The sequence below is a fragment of the Myiozetetes cayanensis genome, unplaced genomic scaffold (assembly GCF_022539395.1).
Source record: "Myiozetetes cayanensis isolate MyiCay16 unplaced genomic scaffold, myiCay2020 scf6-25, whole genome shotgun sequence".
Classification (NCBI taxonomy): Eukaryota; Metazoa; Chordata; class Aves; order Passeriformes; family Tyrannidae; genus Myiozetetes; species Myiozetetes cayanensis.
In genome coordinates this window covers 4,668,585-4,692,464 of record NW_026087853.1, presented here as the reverse complement: position 1 = coordinate 4,692,464, position 23,880 = coordinate 4,668,585, and the positions used below count along the sequence as shown (strand labels likewise).

Here is a 23,880-nt window from a genome sequence, read left to right as displayed (position 1 = left end):
CAATTTTGTAAGTACATGGGGTTTATTTGGACAATTCCACATATTTTTAATTGAAGAACAGGTGTTCCCTGTGAGCTACCTGGGTATTCACTTACCCTGGTTTTATATAAGGAATATATTAAACTTCCCAGTGTTTGTGTTTGGTTTCATTTCAGGCTTCATTCAGGAAAACTGATAAAAATCCTTGTTTCAAACAGCACAGAGTAGGAGTGCTCAGCTGCAATTGAATTTGTGAAGTGTTTCTGTTACAGTATTATCATTTTTATAGCACTCCAATGAGGGACAAAGAGGGAACTTCTCAAAGCATGCATTTTGACTTCAGACTTGAGCCTCTTAGTTCTTTCTTTTCTTAAAGGTATTTCAAATATAAATGCGGTGACAAAATCAAAGCTTTCTTGAAGCTTGATACTTTTAGCTGGATATCCACTGTTTTGTAGTTCTGCATTGCCAGGTACCAGTCATTAGATCTGCTCAGATTTTGAAGCTCAGTCTCTGTGGGTCTAGTGGAAGGTGTCCCTGCTCATGACAGGGGGTTGGAATGAGATGACCCTTTAAGGTTCCTTCCCCCAAACCATTCTGTGATTCTGTGAGTTGTGCCCGACTGACACACTGACATAATGCTTAGAGGTTTCTGGGCATCTCCAGTCTTAAAAATCTGCCATTTCAGCATTTCCAGTCTGATCTTGGAAATTTTAGATTCAGTGCCAATGAGTCGATTTAACTGCTTTGTTAAATTGGTTTCTGGACCTTGGGTGTTCAAATTCTGCCTGATGGGGGATCTGGGATGTACTTCCCTACAGCCAGTTTGGTGTGTGCTTCTGAAAGGAACAGTCATGGAGCACAGCGTGCAGATGTTTGAGGACAGAGAGGGGAGATCTGTCACGATACAACTTTCTAGAATAGTAAGAATTCTGGTTTGCCTTACAAAAATATCATCTGGGCTTGGAGGTGTTCCTAATCCAGTGGCAGATGGAAGTCAGTATTGATCCATAGTCATCTGTGTTGGGTATGGGAGAAGAATCATCAGGGACTGTATATGCAGGCTGCTGGCAGGGATGTCCTTTGGCTTGATGATCCAAGAGAGGTCAGAAGAGAAATGATTCAGCTATCCAGCTGAAGGAATTTTGGCATGCTGCTCGGGCCCAGGGATAAATACTAAATAGGTACCTTATGCCTGTCTGAGAAAAATTCTTTCCAGATTCGATGTAGCCTATTCCCATCTTGGTGTGGTGGCTGTCAAAGTCTCCAATGTACAGCTGGGCAGTTCATGCATGGGAGAACTTGGTGCCTTTGGTTCTCCCTTAGAGGCTTATAAACATTAACCACCCAGAGGCTACTGATTTAGATAAGCATGCTATAAATTGACACTGCATGTAAATGAGCTGTCGTGCTGTGTTGTGGTGATTAATGCAACTGTAATGGCACACATTATCTTTTAAAGTTATGATAACCTGGGGAAATCACTTAAAGATAACCTGTTCTTTCTGTTCTCCTCGGGAGAATATCTGCATTTTGGCTCCATGTAGCTCATCCTTACTTCTAATGCAAAAAAAAAAAGAAAATTAAAGAGAGCAAAGTGTATATAATGAGACCATATTCTAGCTTTCATTGCATTTACTCTTGCATGTTAATTTTCTTATGCAAAAAACCTGCTTTTGAGTTGCCTTGAGACTGGAGTTTTTTGATAGGCACTCTCTGGAAATCATACTGGTTTTGTTCCAAGCTCATGATCCAGGTATCAGTGCTGGCACTTAAATTAATTGTTCCTGAACCCTTCATACTTTTGGCATGCTGGTAAGGCCCTGGCACTAGCTGCTTGAGGCTTGGTTTGACTTAAGTCTTATAAGAATTTGTTTAGCTTTTTATTCTGAAAGGGTGTACTTTTCCTTGCAGGTTTTGCTTGTGCCATAATTCAGTATTTGTTCCAGTTTCTAAACAAAACAGCTGATCAATTCTTAGGTTTTCTGTGATCTGTTGGTACAAGTTTCAATAATACATGCATGGTTAAATTTGCAGAAAAAATTCTTGTTTCAAATGAAGTTTAAAGCAGAAAAGAAAAAGCTGCCTTTGGTTTTCTTAGTTTCCTACTTTGGTCCAAATCCTGAGACAGCTGGGATTTTTTTGACTGTGAATCCTTAACCAAAAATGCTTGAGTAAGTATTGTAGAATCCCATGTGCTTGGATCCAAGGTACATTTCCCCCATTTTATTTGGGAATCCCTCGGGTTGGCTACCCTCTTTTGCCCTGTGCTCTACCGCAGGGATTGTTCTGTCTTGCTGATTCTGATTGCTCTCCCTGCTCTTTCATATCAGGGATAGCAGGAATCCTTGAAGGAAGACAAACTGTAGCATGTGTATTCCTGGAATAGTTATTTGACCTCTCATGAGACTAGAAATGTCTTTTCATGGAGGGGCTCTTGAGAGAAGTGAATGAGTCGAGGAAGAGGAGGGAGAAGGGAGAAAAAGCTTCTCCTAGTGAATGCTGGCAGTCACTTGGCAGGCGTGGGTACAAGGCAATTGGAGTTCAGTGTCCGTCAGCACGGGCTGTAGCAAGTGCTGTATCTCTCCATGCTGAAAGCCACGCGGCTTGAAAACACGGGATTTACATACGGAGTGGGGGCTTCTGTGGAAGCCGGTGGTACTGTAAGTGCAGTGGCACACACCCTCTTGTGGCAGAAGGGAAAAGTCCCGGCACAAACCAGCGTGGCCTCTTTTATTTTCTGTGCTCACTGGTTTGCCTTCCCTACTCTTCTTTTGTCTTTCCCTTGTGTTCAGTGAACATCCTTATGTGCTTTCCTGCATTTTTCTGTTTCATCTTTCTGTTTATGCAGCACCTGAGCACCTGAATCTGCTCTGTTTGTCTTGCAAATTCTAATATTTCACTCTATTTCAATCTGTTTTTATCAGTATTTGGAGTGCATTTAAACCCTGGGCTTTAAAGTGCCTTTTCTTGCTAAGTTGCCAACATATTGAAAATATGCCTTACAGACTAACTTTTAAAGCATCTGCAGGAGCAAGAGGCTGGAAAAACAAATAATGACATTCAAGAACATACTAGTTTTGTTTCCTAAATAGCTTAGTTTGTCTGAACTATTGTGAAGGGGTCATGTGTAGATTAGGAGATAACAGGCTGCTTTTCCCAGCTGTTTGATTAACCAGCTTAGAGACGGGTCAAATGCGCAGGAGCAGAGTGCGAGGCAGGCACATCATCACCTTCCAAGTGCAGGAAGGGCCCTACAGCGTGTTTGCAGTTTATCAGATTTGCTGCATAATAAGCTGTACGCTCCATTCAGCACTCTAATTAACCCAGGAAAGCACTCTGCTTCAGTCTCTGCTGATAGCATGAACCTCACAAAGCCAAGCAGTCTCACCAAAGTACCTCTAAATAAGATTAGGCAAAGTGAACCAACCATGAAATAAAATGTGGGCTAAGTGTCGAGCAAATACTATTATTTGCTTTCATTTAGTACCAAGTACTGGGCTTGGCATGAGATGTCCAGGCATTTAATGTGTGAGTAGCACTGGCAGCTCTTAACAAGTGCTGACAGATGAGACCTTAATCATTCATGTTTTCTCTCTGCAAAGAAAAGTAACCAAGTGTTGTATGAACACACTTGTAAATGCATGCTGGTGGTGTTTCCCCCAACTCCTAAACAGCCCACTGGTGCTCAGCAGGATTGGGAATCGCATTTTGGTGGGCTCCTGGAGTGTGTTGGCAGACGAGGTAGCCCTGGCATATCAGTGGAAAGAGGAAAAGCCGAGATTGGTGGCAGGTTTGTAAAATGACAGACTCCTCAGCCCTGTTCTGAACTTTGTTAGAGTGAGTACAGGCATACACAGCCCTCAAATCTAACGCCTGCTTGAAGAACAGATCTCATCCTTCTTTTATCTCACTTTTCAGGTATCTTGCAATATCTTCAGAACTCTCCCACCTAGTGACAGCAATGAATTTGATCCAGAAGAAGATGAACCCACCTTGGAGGCATCGTGGCCACATTTACAGGTTTTTGATTATTTACCTCAGAAGAAATGCTTGTCATTGCTTAATGTAGCTCATCATTTTCTCAGCTTTTTTTTTTTAACCTGTGAATTAGACCCTGTTAGTCTGTGAGACACTAACATTTATTAATCCTGTTCATGGCTATAATATGGTACCTACAGAGACAGGAGAGAACTTTCTGATATTCGCAGAATGTTAAAGCTTTCTTTAAAAATTATATTGATGGTGTCCCTCATATTCCTGTTTTCCTTCACTGATTTAAAAATTATTTTGTTTTCCAAACTGCTCTGATGTGCAAGGGCTTTTCAACAACTTCAGCAAGAGCATCATGGGGATGATACTGCTGGCAGTTTTGCTTTACTGAGGGTAGTTTGTATTCATACAGAAGTGCTCGTGTGTTGGCAGCTGCTCAGAAAAACGAATGATAAGCTACATCCCTAAGACCTTCTTCCTCTCCTTGAGTCAAGGTTTGTTTTGAGGTATTTGTAGCAGGGTGCTCACTGCTGAGTATCATCCCTTCCTCTGTATTTCAGTTGTCAAAACAAGGTATTTTGAGACCCCCACCTGGACTAGTGTGTCCAGTTCTGGGGTCTGTAACACAAGAAAGTTGTGGACCTATTAAAGTGGGTCCAGAGGAGGGCACAAAGATGATCAGAGGGCTGGAGCACCTCTCCTACAAACACATGCTGAGGGAGCTGTTCAATCTGGAGAAGAGAATGCTCTGGGGAAAACTCATTGTGGCCTTCCTGTACCTGAAAGGGAGCTTATAAAAAAGAGGGATGGTGATTTTTTTACACAGGCAGATAGTGCAAGGGGGGATGTTTTTTGTACTAAAAGAGGAGAGATTTAGATTACATTTTAGGAGGAAATTCCTCACTGAGAAGGCACTGGCACAGGTTACCCAGAGAAGCTGTTCATGCCCCATCCTTGGAGATGTTCAGGGCCAGGTTGGATGAGGTTTGGAACAACCTGGTTTGGTCTAGTGGAAGGTACCTCTAGCCACGGAAGGCAGTTGAAGTGAGATGATCTTTAAGGTCCCTTCCAACCCAAACCATTCCGTGATTCCATGATTTTGAACCAGGAACATCAACTAATTTTGGAGAAAGCATCCTTGATACTAAGGCACTAATTTCCTTTATTGGAAACATAGATGCAGATCCTGTGTGTGTTACTCAGGAAAACGACTTACACTATGAGTAAATTGAGAAGAAGCTTGCCTGAGTAACATCAGCTTGTGGAGTTGGGGAGTTTCTGTGAGCAAAGGAGCACAATTGATCTCAGCCTGAAACACGGGGATTGTATTTTACAGTTGTGTGCACAGTCCCTGCCTGTGAGCTGTTTGTTGCACTCTTTTGTGCTCTCTCATTTTGAGTCTGTGGAAATGTAGGTTCATCCCTCATTTATATTTAAATTTCACAGAAAATACGAATCTTAAAAGCTTCAAGGCAGCTCTGAAGAGCTCTGCCTGCCTGGAAACAGCACAGGCATAAGTGTCTGTTACCTTGTGTTAAGTGACATGAGTGCTGTAGTTTTAAAAGTCATTACTTACATGGAAATGATGGAATTTCTTATCCAGCGGATGACTCGCCATTGTCAGGAAGAAATTCACCAAAGTATTTGTGAGGAGTCAATGGAATTGATTTCCTGATGATTCAGTGTTAGTTATGTAAGCTGTCACTTTCTCCACATCTTATTCCTAAACCTCTCTCCCCCTTTTTGATTTCCTTTTGCTTCCTTGGAGAAGTCAGAGAACACTGACATGAAGTAGCAGCAGCAGCAGTTTTGCAGCATGTTGTTGTCATGGCAAAGTTTAAAACTATTTAAAAATGTAATTTTTAAACTTCCTTTCTCCTTCCAGCATCGATATTCAGACTCACTGAAGGCAGAAACGAGCAAGTTTTCAATGGCTGCTCTTTATGAAAAGGTTCAGCAAAGAGATTTGCTGGCTGGTAGCTCATTATCAGTGACAGATCAGAGCTACTGTCTTATGAGGCCACAGCAGTCTCTGTTTCACTTCACTTCCTTGTTGCCTGTATTTTATACTCTTCTTTTTCTCCACTAAATGAAAAGTCCGTTGCTGTCCCACTGAATAGTTTAGGTAGGGATGGAATTGCATGAAAATAAGCAGATTTTCTCCAGCCCCGAGGCTAATCTTTACTGTAAGTTGGGAACTTCTGAATAAATTCTGGTTTGTGTTCTTCTTCTGTGTTTTAAGTTGTAGTAGAACACTGCTCTAAGCAGTTTCTAATTTAATTTAAATATTTCCAACTGTTTCACCAACCCTTTCAGAATCGTAATATCTGTATTTGATGTGACTTCAGCAGTTCAGAGGGCAGTTTAAATGTGCTTTCCAATTACTTAAGGAAGCTTTACAAGATGATAACAAGCATTACAAGATGGCAGTGCCTGTTCTTGGTCATGAAATGTCTTTGACTGGAGTTAAATAAGCAAAAGCAGCTTAAAAAGCTCATGTAATTAATTCTAACTAAGAGGTAGCAGTTTGATAAAGGAGGAAAATAATTTTCATTTTTTTAACCCTTTGCTCTGTGGAAAAATAAGTGCTTAATTTTCTAACAAAATAATTTAGGGAAACAATAAAATATGAAGAGTGATCAAGTCATAAATTAACCATATTTTTTGTCTTTTGCAGCTTGTATATGAGTTTTTCATACGATTTTTGGAAAGCCAAGAATTTCAGCCCAGCATTGCCAAAAAGTACATAGATCAGAAATTTGTATTGCAGGTAAGCTGATGGGTTTTCTTTGAGGCTTCACGTTGCTCGTGAAAGAAAATTCCTTTAAAAAGGTTTTGTTTAGAATTTGAAAATGTAAGTTTATTTGCAAAAGAAAAAGGCTATACCAGCATATACAATGGAAGCTTTCAATCTATGGAGGTAGTGGAAATAAGTGTATGTGTTTGTATGTCAGTCTCTGTTGCTATAGATGCATAAAATAAATGGTTTGGATCCAGTTTTGATACCTCAATCAAAATATTGGGCTTGCCGGTTATGAGAGGGAGCTGAAACAGTAACTGCTGAGAAATGAAAGGTTTACCATCAAGTCTCAAAGTGCTGCTATCTAGAAGGTCTACTTAAATGCCAGTTTTATTGTGTCTTAACACTGTTAAAATATTTCTGTTGGAAGGGGAGAATATTTCTCCGTTCTCTCTCTGCAGGAAGGGGCAGAAGTTTGTTAGCAAAGCTGCTTCCAGCATGGTACTGAAACAGCGATGCTGTAGTGTTTGGGGAGGAGGTAAATCAAAAGGCTGTGTAAAGCCTGAGATCTGTTAAAAGCATGGAAGGAGAAGCAGCATCAGTAATAAACAACATGGGCAAGGCAAGAGGCAGCTTTATTTTTGTAGTTTGCTTGCCATTGCTGTGGCTAAAGGGAAGAGATGACTTTTAGCTGCTATCCAGGTATTTTACACATGTTCAAGCTTCCTTGATTTCTCACGTGCTTTGTTACTTCACTGGAACTACAGTAGCCAGTCCCCTCTACTGAGAAAGTTTTGTCCAGGCCTTGACAAACACCAGAACAGAGGTGGTTGAAGGAAATTGTTTTCTGGGATAAGCCAGAACACTCCACAGATACAACTTCTGTCTTCAGCTTTTGGGGATAGACCAAAAGCCTTCTGTCTTGGATTTTCTGTTCCCACTGTAAATTTTTTGTATAACCACAAAGTCAGAAAGAACTTTGTGTTTGATGCTGCCTATAGCTTGCTTTTGAAATCAGGGAAATTCAGAAGGATTCCTACTTAGTTAGAAAAGGGCTTGCAGGCTGACACTTGAATAAAAAACAAATTAGAAGTGACAGGAGATACTCAGCATTTCTGAAGACCTTTCTCCCACCCCTTACCATGGAGCTTTTATTTTTTCCCTGTAGTGCTCAGGAAATACAAGTTGTGCTTTTACTGTTCATGTGTGTTGTTTGTATGAAGAATACCTGAAAACTGTGGTTAAGAGAGCACTTTGTCCTCGTGCTCAAAGATTCAAAGAAGGGACTTCGATTTCCTTCTTAGTGTCACAAGACCTTTTTAACTCTACAAAAATAGTAGGATGTAATTATTGTATTGTTTTATTGTATCCATCTTCCAAAAACAAAAGCATTTTTCATCTGGATCAAACCTCTGGTGGTTTGCTTTTTTGTTCACCTCGATACTGATTTGAACAAGGAGGTGCAACAATCTGATCATCCAGCACCTGGTAGAGATGTAAGAAGAGACATGACAGTCACTCTTTACAGCTTTTTCCAGGCTAATGTTAATTTCTTTAGATATAGCAGGATTGCATTAGAATGCATACATGTACTCTGCTTCAAAATCTAGTGAAAACAACTCTTAGATGCTCCTTAGATGTTATGTGCTGCTGAGCTTGGTCATGACTGCCAACATCCCACTAATGCCCTTTCAGGACATTCAAACCTTGGCACAGTTTGGCCCGGGAGAATGGGTCTAAAACAAGGATTTTTTTTTTTTTTTTTCTTCTTAATCCTGCTAGTCTTTATTAAGTCTGCTAAATGAAAGAGTGGTATCTACTGAAAAAGAGGAATATGAGGTTTTAAAAACCCCATTCCAGAAAACGTACGATATGACAATCAATAGGTCAGAAGAATTCTGAGGATTCATGTTCTTGCCACGTGGTTTGGTGATGCACATTTATAAATTGCTGTGTACAGCGTGTCAATTTAAAATCCACATTTTTCTGTAAAATGTTCCATTGAGCCATATATATCATAAGCAAGTAGATGTATTTCCATGTGTGTAAATGTTTGTGTTTAACCTATAGGAACTGGGCTGTCCTTCCACTTTCTGTTGTACTTGTGTGTCTGGAGTAACTCCTGAGAATCTGTGATTACAGATCACTTACATGGGAAACTGATTTGAGACTAAAGGTTCATTAAGCACGTTTGGTGTTTCATGACACTGACAACACAAGTGTGCCAACCTTTGAAATCAGCTTTCTCTCAAAATTAATTTATTTTTTTTTAATTTTATGAACTTTATTGTGGTGTTTCTTGGCAGTAAGAATGACCATATGAAAAAATGATACATTTTAATGCACTTCTTCCCAAGCTTTTTCCTGTTTTGCTTGCTTTTTGCCTTTGGTTTTTTGAAATATAGCTGTGTTTCTGGCTTTCAGTTGTATGTTTTAATAAAATGCTGTATGTGCCAGTGTAACTGTTCGGTTCTAAGGCCTGCTTATATACAGTCTGAAATGGTTGGCAGTGGTTGCTAAGAGACATACTATTCAAATATATCCACAAGTCTCTGTGCTATGTAGGTTGCTATTTTGGAAAATTTATTTCCCTTTTCTTTGTGTGTTTAGAATAGCCACATAAATTATGGAAGTCTTGCAGCTTGTCCATAAAAATAAAACTTTATTGTTGAAAGTTGATACAAATTGGACAGAGCAAAATAATAGTCTTTTTTTTTTTTTTTTTTAATGAGAGGCTTAGTTTAGCAATGTTTCCAGAGAGGATCTGTATAAGAGAACTGGAAATATAAATACATTGCAGTCCAGTAAGAAAACGAAAAACAAAAGTGTTTCCAGCTGTTTGCTGTCTTAGGGTGAAATGTGCTATTTGGGGAAGGATGAGGTGACTATTTATTTATTTAACTGTAGAACTAATTGAACAAAGCAATGTGTTCATAACCTCTGGAGGGCAGCTGACAAACCTCATAGTTTCCTCATGAAATCCCCACCACAGATTCTTACTGCAAGGAGAATACAGTGAGATCTCATTACAAGCTGCAGAAACATCCAAAACAATGAAGAAGAGTGTGTGCATCAGTCCTAGACCTGCATGTTAAAAGTCAAAATCCCAGACAGCTTAATAACTTTTAATCATATTTTTTTCAGCCTTTTTTCTTTCTCACCTCCTCAAAGTTGTATAGCAATTTAACAGAGATGTATGTAGCATACATACACTGACAGATCTACTTGTAATAGGTATTTATAATTTATCTGTTTGTGAATCTAAGATAATTTTGCTTTCTACCATTCCCGTAATAACTTTCTGACAGCATCTTACACATTTGTAAGACCTCTTTGGAAGTTGTCTTCGTTTCTTTTCCAAGACAGGTGATGGTTGACAGTTACTTTCCTTTTCATGCAAGAGAGATTATGATTACTGTCTAGAATTCCCTGGTTTATGTGCATTTGGTGCTTGATTTTTTTTTTTTTTTAAGTAAAGATTACCTTCTCACTTTTTCCAAATATCTACCAGAGTAGCCAATGTTGTGGGGTCACAAAAAATGAAGAAAGTGGCTAAGGGGAAGCTCATACTTTTGTGGTAGAAGAGTCAAGGGGAATAAAACAAAGATCTGCAGGTGCTATTCCTGCTGCTCATTTCATGCCTTACTTCTTAGAGGCAGCTTTGGGTGTCAGTGTTTTGGGATATATTATGTACAAGACAAGGCACTGGAATATGTTTTCTTTTGACTGAGTCTCACATAACCATTTTGCTGTTTTAAAATTTTATTTAAGAGCTACTTACTAAATGTGGGTCTTCTGTTGTTGGGTTGTTCTGATTTTTTGTTTGTTTGTTGTTTGTTTGTTTGTTTTTGTTTTGGTTGTGTGTGTGTGTGGTTTTTTTGTGTTTTTTTGGGGTTGTTTTGTTTTGTTTTAATTGACATTGATACTAATATTAATTAATTAATTCTCCCAGTGCTTTGATTTTTGTCAATTGGTGGAGATCCTGTAACAGCAGATCCAAGGCTGGCATAGACTTTCCCTCTTGAGTCTTTCCACAGCGTTCATGAAGGCCATGCAATCATTGGGAGGCTTAAGAGCTCATCATATAAATTACAAGCAATTAGAAAAATGTGACCTTGACACAGTGTTGTGAGAACAAGAATATTACAGCAAATGAGGATCTTTTAGTTCTGCAGACTTGAGGGAATGGTGGATGTTAAAAAAGGCAGATTATCTTCATTTGTAGATATTCCAGCATCTAAGAACCTATGTATTTATTCTGGGGAGGAGGAAGGAAGGCAGCATTTTGGAGCCAGTTAATCACAAATTGATTGGCCTGAGTTTTGTGATGATGTACTGGGGTTCCAACAGATTCCTTTAATACTGTGTATCTACACCTTGGGTACCATGGGTGTTACATTTTACATGCCTGTGCTTTCATATTTTCATATTTTCATAATTTACTTTTATATAGAAATCTGTGTGTCCCACTTGTCAAATGTCCCCTGTTTGAGTTCTCTTTTTCCTTTGAATGCAGCTGTTGGAGCTGTTTGACAGCGAAGACCCTCGAGAACGAGACTACCTAAAAACAGTCTTGCACAGAATTTATGGCAAGTTTCTGGGTCTTAGAGCATTTATCCGAAAACAGATTAATAATATTTTTCTACGGTAAGTTGTGGAAGAAGGTATTTTTCTCTTGTGAACACTTTAGGAAACTGATATATCGCTTATATTTAACTTTTCTTTTTTTAGATTTGTTTATGAAACTGAACACTTCAATGGCGTAGCTGAACTGTTGGAAATTTTAGGAAGGTAAACGAGTCTTTGTTTATTATCTGTCTCAGACTTCCCTTTGAGACACGTCAGAATAGTGTCAGATTCGGAAAAAAGTATTATCATAAGCCCTGATTCTGAAAACAGATGTGTGCACATGCTCATCTTTAAGCCCATGTGCAAATCTCTGTCACATCTTTGCCAAGAATGTATAACTAGATGCAAGTTACAGCCAGAGAGTTTGATTGATTTTTTTATGTGTGTGTGCATTAAATTTTGTGCACTTCACCCTTACATGATGTAGAATTATTTTTTTTTTTTTTAAGCACAGTAGAGGCGTGAATGTTTCGAAGTTAATCTAATTTTGGTAGGTTAATTACTCAGGACCACCTCGCTTACATGAATTTACGGATCACATAGACAAGGTCTTACCTGTTTGGCAACAGGTTTGTGCAGCTGTTTATGTGATTATTCCTAAGTTGGAGCTGAATTGCTACCTAGAGATGTAGTGCCCTGCTAATATAAAGCAGGACCAAAGTCAGCACCTGTTTACAAATGGCATGAGCCTGCTAGTTGTAAACAGGTGCTGACTGCTAAATATATTTTAATTTACAAAGTGCTTGTTTGGGCCTCCGTATTGTTTTCTGTGATAATGACACTAACAAATATTTCTTTTCTGATTTCTAGTATTATCAATGGTTTTGCTTTACCTCTGAAGGCAGAGCATAAACAGTTTCTGGTGAAGGTGCTGATCCCTTTACACACCGTCAGGAGTTTATCACTCTTCCATGCACAGGTAGAAATTATAAAAGTATTTTCTGCTCAGTTATATTTTTTTTTAGGGTTGCTTTGGAAATTTAATTATGTAGCACATAAGAGGTGGGGGGAATATTCTGAAATGTGGAAAAAAGACAATAGGTTTCCTTTTAAAATTCATTTGATGTGCTTTGTCTGATAGATGCCTTGTTTCTGTTCTGATTAGGTACTTAAAATTGTTAACATACATCTGTAATAGTGTGGAGGTTTTGCTTAGTAGTTAAGCTCTCTCTGTAGGTTTTCCTCTCTGCTGTTTTCTCATTCTCACAAGTTTGCCTTTCCCTTCCAAGAGGATGTTTGGGTTTCCTTAGTCTTGTGCTGTCAAGGCTCTTCTTCACCCTGGCAACTTTCTGAATAATAATATCCCCATTTTTGCCTCATCTTCAGCATTCTCCCTCACAGATTTCTTAATACTGCATTTATGCTCTCAGATATCTTTTTATAGCTTCATAACATTATTTTTCCTCTGTTAAGTGCTACCTGTTGCCCTTCTCTCTGATTTGCAGATAGTGCAGTATTTCTTACGCTGATAAAGCTGTGCTTCCTAAATACGTTACTCCAGGGTTTAGGTGTCGGCTCATCCTTCAAGAGTTCCCATGATTTTGTTGATGTATAAAATGTGTAAAAAGACACAGTTTCAGAGAGTAATAAGTTTCAAAACATTGGTTGTAGGACTGTGTTTAGAATTGCAAGTTGCTCTGATTTTAATTGCATATGTTGCTTTGTCACTCTGATTGTTTCTGTGAAGCATCCCGTTGTTTCTCGTGAACTGAGCTTTCAGAGCATTTGCACGGTGCAAACTGTGCATCTCAGTTTGAAGTTGGGTGCAGTTTGAGAAAGCTGAATAGCAATTTGCCTTGGGTGTCTCTTTTTTTAAAAAAAAATGGGTTCTTATGGTTTCTCTGTAGAAATGTTCTGAGTTAATTTTCTTAAATCCTTCCCTCTTCACAGCTGGCGTATTGCATAGTACAGTTTCTGGAGAAAGACCCCTCGCTCACAGAACCGGTAAATATTCCTTTCATACTTTTTTTTTTGCATCATAAATGGTTTATCCCGTTGAGAGAATAATAAAAAAATCTTTTTTTTTTTTTTTTCCTTCTAATTTAGGTCATTAGAGGTTTAATGAAATTCTGGCCAAAAACCTGCAGTCAGAAAGAGGTAAGTGGTACGCTAGTATAACGAAACAAAAGAATTATTTTGCTCTAAAATATAATAAGCAGGGAATCTTTAAATGTTTCCAGGTAGATGGTGGATGAATCTTGGTATTATTTCTTTGTATATTTCTATTTTTTTCTATACTTGAATTCTGGCTTTTTGGGCAATTTCAACTCTGAAAAGTTTGATAACCATGTTTTCTTTTCACAGAATTAGCACTGGTACTTCTGCAGAGAACTGGTGCTGGCATTTTTTTTTTTTTAGAAACGAGAAAATAAACATAGTTGAGGATAGGTTGGAAAACTCTGGTAAACTCGGAATTGTTTGTATATGAGGGTAGTATTTTTCCAGGGAGGATGAAAGATATTTTACTGTCTAGTGTTTATCTGCTGTACATGTAAATGATGCAGTTAGGCCTTTGCAATTTTTGTTTCAAATTCTCGATGCAAATCTGAGTTTCCCTAATGAGTTTGTGAAAAAGCAAAACTATTATTTTGAATATTGCTTCTAAAAACAAGGTAAAATTTAAGAGACTCTCCTTAGTTAGCAGAGTTTAAGCTTTGGTCAGATTCTTTGTATGAGGCAAGGTTTTGAGAATTGAGCCAGTATGTCCATGCTAATTTTGTTGTAAAGTGATGTATTTGAAAATACAGCACTTGACACACTTGTCCTTCTTTAAAGAGACTGAATCCAGAAGCTGCTAAAGGTAGAACTGATCATATCATTTGAGAGGGTCTTGCTGAGCTTGTGAGGCTTCCATTTCTCCTTGAAGCAGTAGGATTTGAGGGTTACCAGCATTTTGCTGATCAAGATGATTTAGAAGTTTTATATTTAATGCTTTCTTCCTTGTCTTTAGGTTATGTTCCTAGGAGAGCTGGAGGAAATCTTGGATGTAATTGAACCATCACAATTTGTCAAAATCCAGGAACCGTTGTTTAAACAAATTGCCAAGTGTGTCTCTAGCCCTCATTTTCAGGTCAGTGGTAGAGGTTATTGTTTGTGTAGGAATGTATAGTCTCAGTTTCAAATGTAACACCCCTGCAAATGTAATTATTGTTTTATGTTGTGTGGTTTTAAATACTTGTCTTCTGTGGAAGAGGATATGTTGTAGTAGAAGTTTGGTTCTGAGCTCCATGTTAGAGGTATCTGGGGTTACAGCCCAGAACTTGCTGTTCTGAGCCCCACATAAGGCCTTAAAACTGTATCCAATCAGACTTTGAACCCTTCTGACTGTGGGTGACGGGTCCCTGCCATAATAGACCGTGTAGGATGTGTCTGCTCCCCATTTTTGGTGCAGTCTTGTTGTTTTCTGACTTACTTCTCTCTGTAACCAGGAGATGTCTGGTTAGAGGTGACAGAAAACATATCATCACATGGTATAATGAGAAGAAGGGGAATGAATAGGATTTAGATGGAATCATATGTGAAGAGGAGGTAGAGTTCGTGGCCAGTGGTGTCTCCATATTAAGCCTGGTGACCTACCCTGGCACAAAGGCAGATGTGACTTCTCTGCATTTCCTTGGACTACATTTACTTTTAGCATAACTTAGATCAGCATCCTCCCTCCTACTCCCCAGCTCCTCCCCAAGGTGATCACTGTCATTGTTACCTTCCCCACACCGAAGATTTCTCCTCCCTTGTTCTCCTCCTTGTTCTCCTCCCCTTTCTCTGTCTCCTTCCTCTGGTATCCCAGCCCTATTGTCTTCCTTCCAACTGCAGTCTTCCTGACTTTGGGGGAAAGGGGAGATGGGAAGTGTCTCTGCTCTCCCTTCCCCTCCACAGCTGCAGCATTAATGCAGTGTCTGCACCTGGTCTTCAGTGAGCAGCAACATCTCGCTCAGGGGAAAGAGGGAGCGGATGCTTGGGATCAGAATTATAGGATGAAAACTTAATTCCATTAATGCATGTTATGCTACTGATTGGAGTTGTTTAATTCCAAAACTAATGACTCCTGTTAATTTGTCTTTTGTGAAGTTTCTCTGTGATTTGTTTTTCCTTTAGAAAATTACAAAATTGTAGGTATCTGAATAATAATTTGTTCCTTTGACTCAAAGGTGGCTGAAAGAGCGCTGTATTATTGGAATAACGAGTACATCATGAGTTTGATAGAGGAGAACTCAAATGTTATACTTCCCATCATGTTTTCCAGCCTTTATAGGATTTCTAAAGAGCACTGGAATCCGTAAGTTTTTTGCCTTTAAACTTTATTTTACTGTTCTAGAACGAGAGAGATCCAGACCCAAAGCTGGTCTGACCAAGTGCAGCTCTGCTCATGCCAATATAAATTAGTCTGTACTTGAGCTTGTCTCAGAGTGTTTTTAATTAACTGGTATGTGTACAAAAATCACTACCTTATGGGATAAAAATAGAGCTTCTCACAAGCTGGAAAAAAGAGAAATTAGATGTTACATTGTTATGGAAGAAAAAGTGTTGCTCATCAAGCTTTTCTCTCCTACACGGTTTTTTATAAACTGGTTGACTCTTAAGCCAGATTGTAAATTGTCTAGAGAAATATCACTTGGCATTAATAAAGCTTTGTGGCTGTATCATGGACTGATACCTCGGGGAGACCTCTGGTACTGGCATTTTTTAAACATCTGTGAAGCATACAGACATCAGTATATTCTCTTTGGGTTGTTTTTTCTAAATCTATTTAAATACAGCTGTTCTCTATTACAGTAACTGAGCAGTTACTTCATGTTGATATCCTGATCATCAGGCATTTTTATTTTAAACTGAATGACCTAGTAGAAAGTGTTTTAATGAAAAATACTATTACAGTTAGGTGCCATGTATTCCATACTTGAGATGGCTACCATGTAGTAAACCCAGTATTTTTAATGAGCTTGTACTACATTCAGGTCTCAGTTGTTTTAAGACCTTACTATAAAATATTTAATCTTTTCAAACATTAGTGTTTTTGTTCTGTACCTAGGCAAGCTCTCAAGTTTGTGTGCTTACCTGACAAATCTAATGCTGCTGGAAAGCTTCTGTAATTAGCACTGGTCACAAAAAGACACTTTCCATGGCATTACCAGTCTCCACATGCCCCTGCTCCTGCCTAAAACTGTGCACTGGGATGCTTTTGGTAATGAGAATACTCCAGTATCCCAGTTTGCAGATTGCTGATACTCTCAAGAATTTTGTTTCTTTGACACACAAGCCAGATAAAGACTGATGTAAAATAAAGAAGATAATTTAAAGAATTTTTACATATTAATAAGAAAATCTGCCACGCAGGCAACAAAATTAAAAGGTTATTGAAAGAAGTGAAAGAGAGGCAGGGGTATGTGGGAAATGGCACATAGTTTGTCTTCTGTATGGATTAGCTCCAGAAGGTTCCTGGCATTTGTACTGTTGATTCACTGCCTCCTGGCTGAAAAGCTGTTTCTTAAGCAGCTCTGGGTCTGAACATGACAACCATAGCAGTGGATCAGGAACTGTGAAAGGGGAAATGAATATGAAATGTATGAGTACAAGGAAATCACTCCTGAAATACAGCCTTGTGTTTTGCATAGAGGCAGTGAATATTCAGCTTCATAGAAAAGTCATAAGGAAATATGAATCACTCTCATTTTGTGTTTGAATTCTGTTCCTTCTGCCAGCATTGATGATTTGAATCCCTGAAGTTGCATTCAGAACTGCTCCACGGCATGAGGGAAGAGTCTGTAGTTATATGTAATAGCTTTCTGTTGTTACCTTTTACCCTGGAGTTTTGGCTTTCTCAATTTCAGTAGTCAGTAGAGACAGGGAAGCTGATTCTCACCTTTAAATATGTTAATCAAAAGTAGTTTCACTGAAATCGAAGAATTTACATTATCACAACTTGCAAGAACAGAATTGGTCACAGAAAGGCCGGGAAGAGAAGACACTTTTATTTCACGTTTGATTTCACCTGCAACTAATGGACTCCTTTCTTCTTTTTCAATTTTTCACAGGGCTATTGTGGCTTTAGTCTACAATGTGTTGAAGGCATTTATGGAAATGAACAGCACCATGTTTGACGAGCTGACAGCCACTTACAAGTCAGATCGTCAGCGGTAACTTTTTAAAGCTTTTTTTGTCAGCTGTGCATAAGGCCTGCTGTTTAGTTCTCCCCTTACACTCAGGTGCAATTGCATAATCTCACACATGGTAGACACAGTGCCCCATTTTTCCCCTTGCCTGCCCATTGGCTTTCTCCTTGCAAGGTGTAAGTTTATATGTGTAGGTTGTTCTTTAGCCTTAATAAATACAGTACCCGCTGCATTGCTTGATAATCCACATTGTTCATGCAATTCCTTTTGACTCCCCATTCCAAGGGACTTATCAAGGTCTTCAAAAGTAATAGGAAAACAAGAGTTTAAAGGTAACACTTTGCTTAAAGACTTCACAAAAAAAAGTTACACTGAGCTTTGGAAGGAGACATGAGGGAAACCCCGAAGATTTGTTTTCCAAACTGCTGTTTTTAGACTGGATGTGGTCTTAAAGCAGAGAGAGGCATCTCTCAGCCCTTTCATTTCTTATTCAGAGGCCTTGCTCTGTATCTGAGTCTTTTAGCATGCAGGATCCATTAAATACACCACTCACAGAAATCATTAGTTCTACCCCAGTAGCTTTTTGTCTTTCCTTTTGTTTTCCTTAATCGTAATTTTCTGGTTACAGTACAGCATCTTTTCTCAGAAGTTTTACTTCATGCAAAGTGTCAGGTGAAAAAAATGAGGAAATTTCAGGAGCTCAGAACAGTTTGCAACTTCATTTAAGTCACACCTTGTCTGTGACTCAGGGTTTCCCCTGAAGCAAAGCAGGGGGCACTGCACATCAGTAGACCCTGTTAGTACAGTCTGGAAAGTATCTTGGAGGCTGTTTTTTGACTTGTGTGACTCCAGTCACACTGGCCTTTTGTTTTGCTTTGTTTGAGTTTTATACACAAAAAAATCATTCATTAACATGGTATTGTACCACAGTTCATTAATATGGTATGGCAGTGGTAAAATATTTCATTGATGTGGTATTTTTCTTTTAGAGATTTGGAGATTTATTTGAGCAAAGATGCCAGATCAGTTCTTGATAGGTGTTGATAATTAAGGTTCAATCTGCTAATGCAGTTGGACAGCAGTGGTTTCTTAACAAACAGGCAGAGAACTTTAGGACTGGTCATCAAATCCAGCTGTTCACTGAGGGAGGCTGGTGACTTAAATCAATTTGCTGTTGCACTTTTCCCCCCTAAGATAAGAAACTCTGCTTTTAACAGGACCAGGCACTGAAGTGGTGTGTCCCATGGCTGGGTAATGGGGAAGTTTATTGGCTGAACTGCACAAAGAATTTTTCTTGCACCTGCTGACATTGTATCTCCTGTTTGGGGCTGGTGCTAAGCATTTCACCATTTTTATTCACTGCTTATAATCTTGAAACATACAAATACATGAAGGTATAAACTGGGATGTTTACCTTAATGTTTCCAGAAAATCTTTTAGCATTTTAATAAAATCACGTGTCAAAAGGGTAACTGTGATACCACTTAAAACTTGAGAAGTATGTTCAATATTAATGACTTGGATAGATCGAATAGGTAAGTTGGATGAGGTGATCATCCTCTAACAGTCCTTTAGGTGAGCAGGCATATATTTCATAATGATTAGAAGATAAATATTGGTGGGTAACCTGAAAATGTAAGGCTATTTCATTTATTCTTGTATTTAATTTTAGATACTTTTAGTAACAATGAGCTCTTTTTTTCTTCACTGTTTTTGGGAATTTGTCTGAAGGCTGTTTGTATTTTTTTTATAAGTTTAAAATACTCTTGGGAAATTAAAATTCCAAATAAATGAGCCAGATGTTGGTGTTTGACTGAATCAAGATGTGTAGGAATGTTTCTAATCCGCTGAAATATTTTTTAAGACTTTTCTAATGTGACTGGCAGAGAATCTGTATTTCTGTCATTGTTAAGATTTCCATTTCCACTGAAACTATAAGGTGATGTAATAGAACTTGAAAGCATTTTGTACCTTGCAGTACCAAGGAGATTTATTCAAAGTAAGCTATGGCAGAGACAGGAAACTTAGAAAGCAAACAGTGCAGGTAAAGTAAATGTTAGGTTTGCTGTCTAATTTTGTCAAATCAACCATTAAAGTCTGTTGTTAAAGCAAATGCTACATAGATCTGGTAGGAATTTGGTGTGGAAAAAGAGTGATTCAATGAACAAAAGGCAGATCTTTTAGCTTGAACTTTGCCTTGGCTGGTGCCTGAGCTAAATGGAAGCCACCGGTCAGTGGAAGTAAGAACAGCAATTCCTAAAGAATCAGGGAAAGCTTCTTCTAGAAAATGGCTGTTATTTTTAATAATAAAAAAATGCCATGCTTAAATAAACAAACTTGAAAATAATTAAATAATTTAATTCATAATGTTAATTTTTATAATCTTGACCCACTAGGCCCGTAATAAAAAGTATACTGTATTTTTTCTTCCTCATTACAGACTAGTGTCTATGAACACTGTCACTTTGCTCAGCTTATGTTTTATGTTCTTCTCATACTGCTTTTAGTTATATTTATATAGGTAACAACAAAAAAAAGAAAATATTTTTAAAAATTAAATTTATTGGGAAAATTGCAGTTATGTTCTTGAAAATTAGTGCAGCTAATAATGTCAAATATATATATTTTAACATAAATATTATACAGCCTTCTCTCCTGCTAACACTTTGTTTTATTTCATCTGTCAGTGAGAAGAAGAAAGAGAAAGAACGTGAAGAACTGTGGAAAAAACTGGAGGATTTGGAATTAAAGAGAGGTCTTAGACGTGATGGAATAATTCCAACTTAACAAAAAAACAAAACAGCATTATTAACCTGTGGAGTCACACATTTATGTAGTAGAAGATGGAGCAACAGTTTTCTGTATTGTGCAACTTTACAGTAGATTTCACATTTGTTTCATTATTACAACAGCACTGTATATACCTGTCTCTAAGTAAAGGAAAAAAATAAGGACTTTAATCCAAAGTTTGGACAACAGATGGACTTCTCAGAACTTTGCAAACATAATCATTGTTTTAACCCTTCTTTAAAACCAGTCTTCAAAGATCTGTTGATGAAAATTGCAATGTCAAATTCCATTGTCAGGACCTGTTCCTTATTTATCATTAGCAGAGAGTATAATACAACTTTCAAATGTGAACAATCTTAAAATTTAGCTTGTCTTTCTGCTAAACTGTTACGTGTATTTATAGTAAAAGAGAAAAAAGACTGTCATTTCCTTATGAGTTTGTGTAACATCCTCCTTCTCTGGATAACTTTACTGTAATTTGACTTTTTTTTTCCTTTTGCACATCTTCATAAGTTGAATGTCCATTCAGATCAGGGCCACGAAAAACACTGGTCCTGAATAAAAGTTTTGTTTACTGGTGTGAGAATTTTTTTAGTACCAGGCTGTCTCTGGTGCTTCCTTAATTTGAACATTAGGAGTTAAAAAAACAAGTAGGTGATAAACGTAGTAGGAAGGGGAGCTTTGGATTCGTGCACCTTTTTATTGCAAATCCAAATTAGTGTCCACAATCCTTGAAAAAATGGGCAGTGGTAACACCCTGGACTTCGGTACCTAACCAGTATTAGTGATGCAGCATTGGAGGCACGTACCAGAGTTGGGTTAGAAACACTAACTGCTAAATTATTACCGTATGTTTTTATTGGACCATTTAGAAAGAACACACATGCTAAACAACACAAGCGTGAAATTGATCTCCAGTGGTCATGGATCTAATTGGAAAATGAGTTGAGGTAGCAGTATGGACAGTTTGGAGTTGTTGCCTTACTTTTTAATATGTATTTATAAAGTGTTCCAGCAAAAGAGGATGTAGCCTCTAAAAAACATACTTTCGTGTTTTTGTGGTTCTAGTACTATTACTCATCACAGTACCAGCCCTGTGGTCTTAGCTGGAAAGGATTCTGGATAATACACTTCTGCATTCTCATCTGGATGCTCATTCCTAACTACTGTATTTGTTACCAAAAGTGGTTCTACAAATGCTACTGAAAAAAAAAAAAAAAATTCTGGAAATCCTAATGTTCTGAGTATTAATAATAAAGTTTAAAATGCTTTTATATCAAAGGTGCATTGTGACCAAATTGTTTAAAACAAAAGAGGAAAAAAAATTACAAAAAAAACAAAAGAAGAGGGCTGTATTATAAGTATACATTATTGGCTATCTGCTTTGTATTTGAAAGTGGAATCTTACATCTTTGGTAGGTAAAATGCTGATAAGACTTATGTACAGTATATATTTAGCTAATGCAGTTGCATTATTATATACCGGAAGGTATGTGTTTCGGGATTTTTCTCCAGGATGCTTTTGAACTGTTATAGACATATGACAACAGTGAATTGATAATCCTAAACCATCAATCCAGCAGTATTTACAGTATAAAACTGAATTGGTGTTCATGAGTCTTTGTGATAGTTGCAAACATGAATTTATGACCTGTTGCCATTGATAGAAATACAGTATAAATACAAGCTTGTATATTTTTCTTCCTACCATTTAAATATGCAGTAGGATTTGAAGTTTTCTTGTTTTCAGGCACGGAAAAGAGGTAAAAAAAAGAATTCCCTCCTAGACTACTGACTGTTTCAGGATTATCAGGTCACAGTTTGTACTCCTCGGTCTGCGCACACAAATGTTGTAAACACAACGTTTTGTAAGAACTTGACACTGTTAATTCTGGAAAAAAAAAAAAAAGTGGAACTAGTCATATGCAACACCAAACACGACATGGTTTTAATGGGATTAATATGAGCTTCTTTTAAGAACATTGACTGGGACGCAATGTAAATTAGGCAGTTACTGTCATAGTTGGAACATTTTATTTTAAAGTGCTGAAGCAAAGGTGCAAGCTGAAATACTGAAGATTAAATAAATTTATAACAAATCATGTCCCTTAGCCCATTGATTTTGACAGTCTTTTATTTCTGTTACCAAAAAAAAAAAATATATATTTGCTAGTGTGACTTCTGTGTGAAATCATCATACAGTACAAAAGGGTGGACTCAAACTCATGCTCAAAGACTATGTTCCATTGTGAAAAACTGAGATAGAATGGAGGAATAAAACGTCATGTTTTTCACCTGGTGGAGTAAAACACAACAATGTGAAATTAGAAAAAGCACCTTGTCCTGTACTTAGAGCTTAGGTGAGTGTTGTTTGTTCATAACTATTTTTGGTTTCTGACATGTCATCCTGCTATTGATCATACGAAACTGACGAGAACCTGATGGGTTGCAATATTTTGTTACCTCTGATTGTTACCTCTGATGTGGGGATAGTGGGGTGTATCTAAAGTTTATAGATGACTTATCACTTCCGAGAAGGAATGTTTAACGTGAGAACGGGACGCTGTGATGTTATTAGTCACTTGACTCTAAAGGCTCACCCGGCAGTAGGTTTGCACTGTGCGATGTACCCAAAAGAAGCACTTGCCACAATGATACCACCGTACCCCCCGGGACCCACAGGCTGCCGCAATCCCAGCGCCGTGTCCTGCCCTGCAGTGCTCCCGCCGCTGTCGCTCGGAGCTGCGGGCCGAGGAGGAGGCGGCACACGGGGCCCAAGTGTGTGATCAGTGCATCTGTTTAATTACAGCTTTTCGTTCGCTTCTTGAGTTCCAGAAACGACCTTTTTCGTTTGTGTAAATGTTGTTACTCACGGCTCGTCCGGCGGGCGTTGGGGTGGCCGCTCGTGTGTCCTGTGCCATATTGGTTTCAGGAGGAAGGGTTGGATGCTGTCTGGTCAAAGGAAAAGAGCTGCGTTTTCGACGCTGAGGGCATTGCATCGGGTCATGGGGATGTAACAGCTGTAAAAGTAAAGTTCCTCTCATACACTTCAAACCGAGCACACGTTGCTTTCTTCCTCCTGCAAGTCTCCCCTTATTGTTTTTCCTTTCATTGCTTTCGAGTGTTCTTTGTCTCCCTTCCAAAGGTTGGAATGCTTCAAATAAAAGTATTCTAATGCCATTGGAGCGTTCACTAACAGGCTCACAGTAAATTTAATCCTGGTTTTGTTAGCATAAATAAAAGGGTTTAATTTATTTATCTACTCTCGTATATGGAAAGATCGAGGGTGTTAGAACCAAGAATTGCTTGAGTAAGAAATGGAGCAGCTGTACTTACATTATACGTGCGTAAGTACAGCCTCAGGCTCTCGCTCTGTGGAAAAGAAAATATATTAGGAGCTCTAAAAAGCTCGCTATTATTTTGTGAGGAGCAGGAAAGACGAGATTCTTCTCCCTCCAAGTAAAACCCAAATAGTTTGCTTTTAGTTCTGTGTTGGAAAACAAAGGTGCCCTTTTCTCTTAATTGTGTGACAGCACCATCCCAAAGCAGTTGCCCTAAAAGAAGACAAAGATGACAATGCTCAAGATTGAAGAATGTTTTTATTTATGTGTGGCTTTTTTTGTTTTGGCTCACGTGCTT

General features: G+C 38.3%; 1 protein-coding gene across 3 annotated transcripts in view; it reads left to right on the top strand.

Annotated features, from left to right (window-relative positions):
• PPP2R5E (protein phosphatase 2 regulatory subunit B'epsilon) overlaps positions 1-23,433 on the top strand; it is a 74,096-nt gene extending 50,663 nt beyond the window's left edge. For 2 of the 3 annotated variants that reach the window (XM_050335288.1, XM_050335287.1), the window contains exons 4-14: positions 3,901-4,002; positions 6,650-6,742; positions 11,229-11,359; positions 11,444-11,503; positions 12,152-12,260; positions 13,232-13,285; positions 13,388-13,438; positions 14,292-14,411; positions 15,490-15,617; positions 17,374-17,475; positions 20,139-23,433. In XM_050335288.1, the coding sequence (XP_050191245.1) occupies positions 3,901-4,002; positions 6,650-6,742; positions 11,229-11,359; positions 11,444-11,503; positions 12,152-12,260; positions 13,232-13,285; positions 13,388-13,438; positions 14,292-14,411; positions 15,490-15,617; positions 17,374-17,475; positions 20,139-20,238 (1,050 nt within the window). In that variant the 3' untranslated portion in view covers positions 20,239-23,433. The remainder of the gene's footprint in view (positions 1-3,900; positions 4,003-6,649; positions 6,743-11,228; positions 11,360-11,443; positions 11,504-12,151; positions 12,261-13,231; positions 13,286-13,387; positions 13,439-14,291; positions 14,412-15,489; positions 15,618-17,373; positions 17,476-20,138) is intronic. The other variant, XM_050335289.1, reaches the window with a different exon arrangement.
• Positions 23,434-23,880: the final 447 nt, after the last annotated feature.